This window comes from Thunnus maccoyii, chromosome 11 (assembly GCF_910596095.1).
Source record: "Thunnus maccoyii chromosome 11, fThuMac1.1, whole genome shotgun sequence".
NCBI lineage: Eukaryota > Metazoa > Chordata > Actinopteri > Scombriformes > Scombridae > Thunnus > Thunnus maccoyii.
This window is the reverse complement of record NC_056543.1, coordinates 30,862,923-30,873,021: the sequence shown is the minus strand read 5'-3', so window position 1 is coordinate 30,873,021 and position 10,099 is coordinate 30,862,923. Positions and strand designations below refer to the sequence as shown.

At 39.9% G+C, this 10,099-nt stretch overlaps 1 protein-coding gene across 1 annotated transcript; it reads right to left on the bottom strand.

Moving 5' to 3' along the window:
- Positions 1-4,196: 4,196 nt before the first annotated feature.
- Positions 4,197-5,577, bottom strand: olig2 (oligodendrocyte lineage transcription factor 2). Its single transcript, XM_042426928.1, has 2 exons — positions 5,497-5,577; positions 4,197-5,034 (listed from the first exon to the last, which is right to left on the bottom strand). The coding sequence occupies exon 2, from the start codon at positions 5,010-5,012 to the stop codon at positions 4,197-4,199; it is 816 nt and encodes a 271-aa protein (XP_042282862.1). The 5' UTR covers positions 5,013-5,034; positions 5,497-5,577.
- Between the last annotated feature and the right edge of the window lie 4,522 nt (positions 5,578-10,099).

The following is a 10,099-nucleotide window of genomic DNA, read 5'->3' as shown; positions in this document are numbered from 1 at the left end:
TATGGCAAGGAGCACTGAAGCTGCTCTGGAAACTCTGTAATCATAGGAGAGAGAGGGGGTTTTATAATTATTTTTGTGATATATTGTGATACATTGTAAATTGTGCTACCTGCATTTAGTGCTGATACACCTGTGGTAAAGCAGAAGTCCTTACACAAATTATCCCACAGCTTATGCCTCTATGTGCCATCAAATGTTTTGTTAATTCTCAAAAACAGCTGTATGCCAAAATGAGAAGGGAAGCTGGCAGCATGCTGCAGATGGAGCATGTAGAGAAGTCAATTACTTAGTGAATTTGGATTATTTTGTGTTGAACCTCACTAGCATCGACCTGCGATGTTCAGTCTGTTCCATTTTTTGTTGTCAACTTTCCTTCAACAAACCACGTACTTCTATTTTAGTTATTTCCTACATTTCCCAGAAGGGCTTTTAACATCCCCTGTAGAAGTTAATCAAACATGTGTCCAATTGTAGGTGGGGAGAGTATAAAACATACCAGAGCCTAAAGAGAGCTTTTAAATTGAGAAAAAGTTAACAGGTAACTGGAACTGACTTATGGACTATCTAGGCTTCTGTAGGGTGACTAACTAGGGTCTTTAATAGATTCAATGAAAACTGTCCAACATCACTCTCCTTTGTAGTGGTGCTGGGAATATAATAACATGACAGGTACTTTCACATGAAAAAGACAAAATATAGCTGCAAGTAGCAATGAGGAAAACTTAAGTCATCAGGTAAAAGAAGCAATCAACAGCTGCAAGTTGACCTGAGCTGAACAAATGAACTGATGAATTTCCTCTTTCACGTAAACAGTGTAGTATAGTGTTTAGAAAGTATATTGCATGATAAATGTATTTACTTAACAACATTAGCCAGTTAAAATACAGGTGTATTCACAGGTTTATGGGGCCTTTTTCACGGAAGACATTTTGACATGTGACAGCAGGAAAAGCTGTAAAAAGGTGTAAATAATAGGGGTGAGTGAGTACACCATTATCTGTATCTGTATCTGTTCAGCCAACTATCTGTACCCGTATCTATACTCGGAATGGGCAGGGCTTAAACCGGAAGTTGGTGTTTTAAGTCTGAAATGGATATGGGTTGAAGCAGTGAGAGTCACAAGCTGTTAATCCCTGTGGACAGAGTGGCAGTGAAAAGTACATTATCTGTACCCTGGTAAATGATAAAATAAAAGATGGCTGAATTACATTTAGCTGCTTCAGTTTCAGTGTCTTGGTATTATGCATGCTGTCTCACTGTCACAGTCATGCCTTATTACTAGTCATTGTTAATGTTATTATAAACACCTGGGATTTTCCTGCTATGACAGGTCAAAATATCTGCTGTGAAAAAGGCCTGTTGACACACTTGGGAGTGCACCAATGACTTGGATGATTTTGCCTGATTATGATTCTCTGGACTGTGAGTGTGGACAGACTGTGGCAGTTTGAAAATTGAAAATGGAGAAAAGTAAAGGTTTCACTCGCAGCACAATTGCTTCATTGAGAAGATTAAAGAGCCCAAACCTTTTAACATTCTGTCCTTATGTTATTGTCAGAATAACTCTACCCTACTTCAACCTGAGCAGAGATTTAATCAGCCAGAATAGCCAGAAACACTTGTGTGGGTCTATTTTAATCATGTCTTTTCTGTGAAATCGAAACACCAGGATTCTTTATGGCAAAGCCGGCTCAGCCAAACAACAAACATTCACAATCATTTATGATTTTTTTGTATGACATGAAAGTTTCTGACTAATTAACAAGCTGTCATACTGTTAATGTCCAACATACAAATGATCCTTTTCAGCTATTCATCTTTTTTTCTTCCCTCTCTGTTACAGAACTAAACCTTATTTTTGATGTAATTGAAGTAAAACCATTAAAAACAAATGAGTAGCAGTGTTGTAGCTGAAACATGGCTCTTTTCTGCTAAACTGTCAGTATATCATCAGATCAGAGATACTTACTGTCTAATATGAAAGTGAATGCTGAGATGAGCGCATATCAGGCTTTAAAAACTGACAAAACAGCAGTCCCACAAAATTAAGATATAAACTATGAATTTGAAGAGGTATCTCAGGATTTTATCATCTTAATATTTTGGTTTTCACATGCTGAGACATTCAAATAATGATGATCTGATACCTGCAAAATAGACTGTATTTTTGTTGTATTGTACCAAATGACCTCTTCCTCTCTGAAACGTCCTACAAAACGCTGAAGGACTTTGAATAATTCAATTCCACTAATGAGACGAATAAACAAATGCGTGCATGAATATTCAGAGATTTAGTTCATATCGTTGCTGCCTCAAAAGCCTTTGGAAAACATTGCAACAGCATGCGCAATCTGCTATGCAGCTGCTACCTTTTCCTAAAGTATACCGGCCTGTACTCATCACTGGCTTCTTTCTGCCAGCAGAGATTTCTGTGCGCGTCTTTAACTGCAAATATGATGCCAAATACAGATTTTCTTTGCGCTGTTGTGCGCTCCCTCGTCATACAAGTTGGAAAATAGAAGATACTTGAATCAAATCCTTCAGCTGATCTTAACAAATTAAGTATACAGGATGAAAGTCCAGTTGGACCTGCGGAGCCTGTAAAAACCAGTCCTGTGTGGTTACACTGGTGGGTTTGTGTTTGATGAGAAGCTGAAGTCATATTCATTCTCTGCTGAGCTCTGAACAACTGTTTTGTTAAAGACACAAACGCAATAGTCTGCCTATAATGATGAAAATTGATTAAAATGTTATCCATAAAATCGAATGAAACCAGTAATTTCCCAACTGGAATTCCCATATTTATTAAATGGAGATCATGAAGTTATACTGGGATATATATTAGGTTAAGATATAAGTTATTAACATGCCAAAACATTTTCATGAACACCTGCATAGTGATTATTTCTGCTTGAATTGTGAATATAGGCTGCACTGTTAGAAGCATTTTCTATGAAGTCAAGTAAAATTTATTTAATAGCCCCAAATCACAAAATTGTCTCATGAGGCTAATTATTATGAACTTCAGCTATTTTAATTGGACGTTAATAGAGGCCGAACTATGAAGCCCACTGTTGACTTCAAGGTGAAAAATAGATGGATCTATCTACAGGCCATCGTCCAGAGATGTATTATAATATTATTTCCATAGCCTGTTTGCTTTAAAGTTATAATAATTATGATTTTAAAAAAACAACTTTCAGGTTGAATGTTGTGTGTATTTTTCTCTTTCAAGCATAAATTACATTAAAAGTGACGCTCAAGACGTAAAAAAGACGTCGTTGCTGACGAAGTTGAAAGTTACTTTTCCATAATTCTGCATTAAAATGCTGTTGAGGAAAGTTTTGACAGTATGATTGAAGATCTGCTTATCCTCTGTGATCTTTTCTTTGATCTACAGGCCTGTTAGTGTATGAATGTTGCTTTAAAGCTCAGTTCAACATGCTGCTCCTATAAGATACACAAAGATTAAAACAACAAGACATCACCACAGACTTTTTTTCCTTTTCAATTAATCGTCTTTATTTTACATTTCAAACCCCAGCACAATCAGAGATTCATCTGAAATTCCCGTCCAAAATAAGTAAATAAATATCATTTTCATTTTTTATTAAAAAAATAAAGAAGTGGTCATTGTTTGCGTCGGGCACTGAATGACAGCTGGGGAGAAAATAAGGAGAGAAGAACTGAATAAGACTGATAGAATAAAGCAGGTGCAACATGTGAGGGGTGGGGGAGTCTTCCCACACTTTAACAAGACTCTAATATATAATATCTCCGACTATTTAAACAGAATAATCCATCTACATATTTACACTCTATATGTGTGGTTTGATTTTAGTTGGGAACTTTCCCCCTGCAGGCCCACAGAACGGAAAGGTAATTCATCACCAGCGATTAAATGTGATCTTTAAATAACTTTAGACACACACAGATGCCTGGGCCAACAGAGATTTCCAGTATAATAAGCAGAAGTTTGTTGTGCTTTAGGAGCTCTGTAAAGAAACACCTGTTACAAGTGAAGTTAATTACCATAAAACACTAAGTTAGTTTCAAAACCCCCAAATTCCCAGTAAGGAAAATCAATGCATTGGCCTTGACTGGCTCCGTCGACGCAACAAAGATAAATAAAAAGCTTGGTAATGTTGGGAGAGAGTCTGTAACAGCCAGAAAAGTTCGTCTCCGTTAGTTTAGAGTCACTTGGAGTCGCTGGTCAGCCTCGGCATGGTGACGGCGCTCATGCTGGACACATGCGGAGGCGGGACTTGGCACATGCTGCACGGACAGGGCATCCCGGTGCCAACGCCCCAGTGCTGGAAACTGCTGCCTAGCGGCCCTGCACCGGCCGTGGGGGCTTTGAGGAGTCCGTGATGGGGTCTGACCGAGGTGACGGCGGAGATTCCGGGCGCGGACAGAGAGGCGGTGGAGACGGCCGGCGGGAGGAGCGGGTGGTGCACCGCCGGGTGTGAGGCGTGGGAAGCTGCCGGGTGTCCCGGCACGGGTCCCGCGTGTGTCATAGTCCCACAGGCTGACGGGTGGAAGCCGCCGTGGTGGCCGCTGCTGCCGTAGATTTCACTGACCAGCCGCTTCATCTCCTCCAGTGAGTTACTCAGCATCAGGATGTAGTTTCTAGCCAGCAGCAGGGTGGCGATTTTGGAGAGTTTGCGCACCGACGGTCCGTGCGCGTAGGGCATGACCTCCCGGAGCCCGTCCATGGCCACGTTGAGGTCGTGCATCCGTTTCCTCTCGCGGCTGTTGATCTTGAGGCGGATCGACTGCAGCTCGTTCTCTGACAGCAGTTTACGGTCTTTCTTGGACATCCGGAGGGCCAATGACTCCTCGTCGCTGCCGGAGAGGCCGCGCAGGCCGGGGATCTCCGACGGAGAGTCGCTCTGTGTGGAGGACACGGCCCCGGAGAAGCCGTGTACGGACTTCTTCAGGGTGGACATAAAGATGTCATCGACCTCGGGAGAAGACGGTCTGCTCGACACGCGGCTCGTATCTGAGTCCATGGTCCTGGTCCAGCAAGGGTTCCTGAGAAGACAAAACTTTGTTAATTTACTGAATCCCCAAAGTCCCCGTCTCATGTCACCGCCAGCAAAGATGATATAATATTTCATTATAAATGATGACAAAAGTTTTTGTCATTTTATCAACATAACTAATAATTAAAGAGAGGCAAGACAAGATTTGGTTCTGGTTATTTGGTGGTTAAATTGAGGAAAAATGATCTTGATTGCCGCAGAAGCTTAATATTTAAACACAGTATATTTCTTGTAAATTTGCTTTATCATTTTTCATCTTTATAATCATATTCGACCATCAGATATGAGATAAGACAGAAGTTATCAGTGAGTGTCCACATCTTTTCTATTGAGTCTACTCTATCAACATAGTATTCTACTTCTAGTTCATTCTGGCTTGGCAGGAATAAAGCAGGAGAACAACCCTAAAATCAGTTTAAGGATATCTGAAAACAAATATTGAATCACCTACCGAGAGTGTTTCCAAGCGCGATGATGACAAATCCACTTGTTACTCCAGATCGCATCTGACAGCCCATTTGGCACGCCTGCGTGCGACCGCAGGGTTTTATAGCGGGCTAAAGCGCACAGAAGCCGGGTCACCAGGACAACGCAGTTTCGGTCCCGGCTGCCTCCCTGCGACCAATCAGCTCCATGCGGGGAGGAGAGAGGAGGAGGGGGGGGAGGAGGGTGACGGAGGGCCCTCCAGCCTGATGTAATTACCAACACACAGCATCACTATTAAGTGAAATCAGACACACTCCCTCCTACATATGGCCCCTTCTTGTGAAAATGTTGGCCCGTGTGTGGATGGATTTTACTACAGCTAATAACACATCGATGACGCCACATTTCGCCGTTAACTGAATATTAATTTGCTTGTATTATTCAGACTCCAAAACTTTACGATTCATTTCAATCGTTTTAGATTTACATGAACCATAATTTATTCGTTTTCCAGAAGAAACTGAAAATAAATATATATATATATATGTGACGTAAAGTTCAATATCTAATTATTTTAATGTAATTAATTTACAAAATATCTTCCCCGTTATTTATTTATTTTTATTTTATTTTATTTATCTATTTTTATAAAAAAAAATGTGTTCTCTTTTTTCTTTTCGTCATTAAACCTCCTGTAGTCTGTTTGACCATAATATCTCATCGACCCTTCAAATGAACAATAAGAAGCGGTCGAAGCCTGATAAGCAGCGCAATATGTTTCCTCTGAGTTAATATGCTGTTTTCCGTTTTTACCCGCTGTCGGCCAGCAGCTGCCGTTAAGGAGCATCTTTAACGTTAATTAATGAAGTGTGCAAAATTGTTTTTAACGGTTATGATCCGTAACATTTCAATTAGTCTGCAGTGAGCGATAGCATGTGTGGCCTGCTGCTGGCGCTCAGACGGCCTCTGACTGACATAAGGGCCCAAACCGGTGATTTGCTCTCCTACATAACTGAAACTGACAGCAGCTTTGTCCCGAAATATGACAAGTTGTATTGTGCAGTCAGACGCAATCAGCGCTAATTGCCTCTACAAGCTGATCTGTTTTCATAAGACTGATATAGAAATATACTTCTCTGCTTTGGTTATTGGTCAAATAAAATGTAGCCTACAGGATCACTCTAATAACACAGAGTTAATAATTACAGACACAGCTCTCTGTAGGATACATTTAAAATGTGGGTTGTAATTTAGAATAATTATCAGTGTCAAGTATCTGACTGTCTGTAGGGGATTCATTGCCTTGAACGAAGGGAAAGAGAAAAAAACATTAAGTTATAACAAAGCAACAAACAAAGCGACAGTGACTTTCAGTGAAATGGCAACAACATTCATATTAGAAAAGGAAAAAATACGTATTTTTTAAATACAATTAATTTAAATTAATTTAAATAAAAAATAAACGTATTGAAAAATACGTAGCTATTCAAATTTTATTTATGTATGTATTATTTATTTATTTACTTCTTTTCTGTGGTCAGTTAGTTCCAATTAATTTCCCGAATTATCTGTACAGTTGCTATGGTTACCCACAGTTTAATATACCACGCGCAATGATTTAGATCAGTGGTTCTCAAACTTTTTCATGTCAAGGACCCTAAACTGAAACAAATTAGACCACGGACCCCCATCTGATGAGATTTTTGATTTTAGATGTTTTATTACAGAAAGTATATGAAGCCCATGACCAACATAGTAATAAGCATTAGCCTACATACTGTCACTGTGTTACTTATGGATGGAATTATAGTGAAAACAAATTATTATTATTCCTCTTTTTGCTAGGGACTCCCTGGAACCCATTCAAGGATCCCTGGGGGTCTCACTTTGAGAACCACTGATTTATAACACTGGTTAAACAATTGACTGGAAATATATTTTAAGGGTCGATATTCGACTTTAACGGACACTTGCCAGCCAATCAGAAACGAGTATTTTCTAGCTCTAACCGTCAGTCAGGTGTCACATCGGTCCGCCAACGGAGTCTCAAAATCAAGGTCGTTATCCTGGGAAGTGCTAAAACACACACACACACACACACACACACACACACACACACACACACACGCACGCACGCACGCACACGCACATGCACACACGCACACACACACACACACACACACACACACACACACACACACACACACACACACATTTTCCCTTTATTTATTTTTTTATGGCCTATTTGCTTGTTTTCTTCCACCGTACTTTGCGTTCGCGTGTTTACTCCCGTTAAATAAGATTATGGTAATGAAGGCGGTTAAAGTGGCATTTTAAATCAGGAGGTTTGTATGTGTGCCACCACTTGCTTCATTAGACATTCCCACAGTCTCACTGTTGCTCTGGATTCACAATGACACACAGACTACATATAGTCCACAGCTCAGGCTTTCCTCTAGGCTGACTTTCTTGGATCTATGGATCATTATTTTAAAAGTCAGTTAAAAAAAAAAAAGACTATCAAGAAGTATGGAGGCCTTGTGCTGTAGTCTGAACCCTTTCAGACTGTTTCAGAAATATTTAATCTTACATCATAAATTAGAACAATATTTCTCAACTTTTTCTGGCACATGACTGAGTGCAAACATTCTGGTGTAAAAATGTTACAAGCTGTTAGGAGACAGAGACGAGTCTCTCTTAAGAGTCTTGTCTTGAGGGAGCTCTGTAGGGATAAGTGAGAAACTCTGGATTCAAAAATCATAAACGTGTGAAGTGCACAATTAATGTGGAAGCAAGGCACTAAAGCAGTGATGTTTTGGTAGGCTACATATAACAGAAAAAAACTCCTTTTTTTCCCTCAAGAAGGTTAATTTTCTTCAGACATTTCAATTCTGAAGTTTTTAAGTATTCAGCCTATAATGAATGTTTCCGTGCTGTGTTTTTTTCCCTTAGAATGAATGTGATTGAGAAAAAATATATATATTTAATGTATTTCTTTGCAGCCAACCTTGAAACTGCACTACAGAGTGCATTTCACCCCTCCGACCAGCAGTTTGCACTGCAGTTCAGGTTTGGTCAGAAATATTTTCCTGTGTGTGTGTGTGTGTGTGTGTGTGTGTGTGTGTGTGTGTGTGTGTGTGTGTGTGTGTGTTTGTGTGTATGTGTGTGTGTGTGGAAACAGCCAGAAAAAACTATACTTTCACTGCACAGACAACAAATAAATGAATATGCAAAGAGAAGAGAAGAGAAGGTTCAGTTGCATAACTCAGTGTATGATCTGTGGCAGGCAAGTACATTTCAATTTTATCAAATATCTATATCAAATAAATATTTTTCATTATTTTAATTTTATATCCCACCCCCCACCCACCCAAAAAAATCACATCTATCTCTTAGTCCACTTACTTTATTTTAGACTCCATGTATGAGGGTATGTGGTATATGGACACTTGAACATTGAACTCATAACTGATAACTGCGAGCCAGACCTCAGCATTCCAGTTTATCCCAAAGGTGTTTGATGGGGTTGAGGTCATGGCTCTGTGCTGGCCAGTCAAGTTCTTCTACACCAAACTGGGAAAACCATTTCTCTATAGAGCTGTGCACAAGGTCACAATTATGTGGGTGAAACAAACTGTTGCCAAAAAGTTGGAGGAACATTATTGTCTAAAATATCATTGTATGCTGCAGCATTAAGATTTCCCTTTATTATAACTAATACCTTAGTAGGTGATTATAACTAAGCACCTATGACTTAAACCAGGACAACAGGCCCAGGCCAAATGTGCATAAGAGTGTACTATAATGTGCTATAAAGTGCATAATAATGGTTAAATCAACTTGATGGGTTAAAATAACAGTTTGTTCATGTAGGAACCCAACACCTAGTAAACTGGCTGAGAAAATAGGTATTCAGGACTTTTAATTGTTCAATTCTAACATTTCCTATTCCCGTCCATCTTTGACTCTCAGCGACTACAGTCCTTCTCACCATCTTTTTCTCTCTTTCTGTCTCTCTCTCTGTCCATCAGTCTGGGTGGCGGTAGGCCCGGTGCCGTGGTGAATACCAATAGTGAGGAGGAGCATATGTGAGCCATACTTAATCCTGCTAATCTGCCTCTAAAATAAAAAAGAAAAGGAACAAAAAAGCAGAAAAGAGAGGGTGGAAAAACACGAGAGAAGGTTTCTCTTTCTGTCTGGGGAGCTGACCGGCTGAGGCCAAATGAACTGAAAGACATGAATAATGTCCTGGCTCTCCCCCTCGATCCCTTTCTCTGCAAAATCTTGGAACGAAATGAAGCAAAATTCTCCCTTTTGTTGAAATCTGTGGTGAGGAACGCGAGATGCCGCCACCACTGCTGTTACTGTGTTCGGGTGTGTGTGTGTGTGTGTGTGTGTGTGTGTGCAACCTCCAAGTGAGATTCACATGCAGCAATCCTGCTCTAGCAGTTTACTGTACATTTAACAACAAAGTCAAGTGCCATGACAAGAAGTGGTGTGAAATGGTAAAAAAAAAAATAAGCGGTCTGGCTTTCTGTCTGATTCATTTTTATTATTTAACCATGTGAACATCTTTCTATAATCTTCAGCAGGTAGTAGGAAATATTAGGGTTGCACTGATTTTCTCT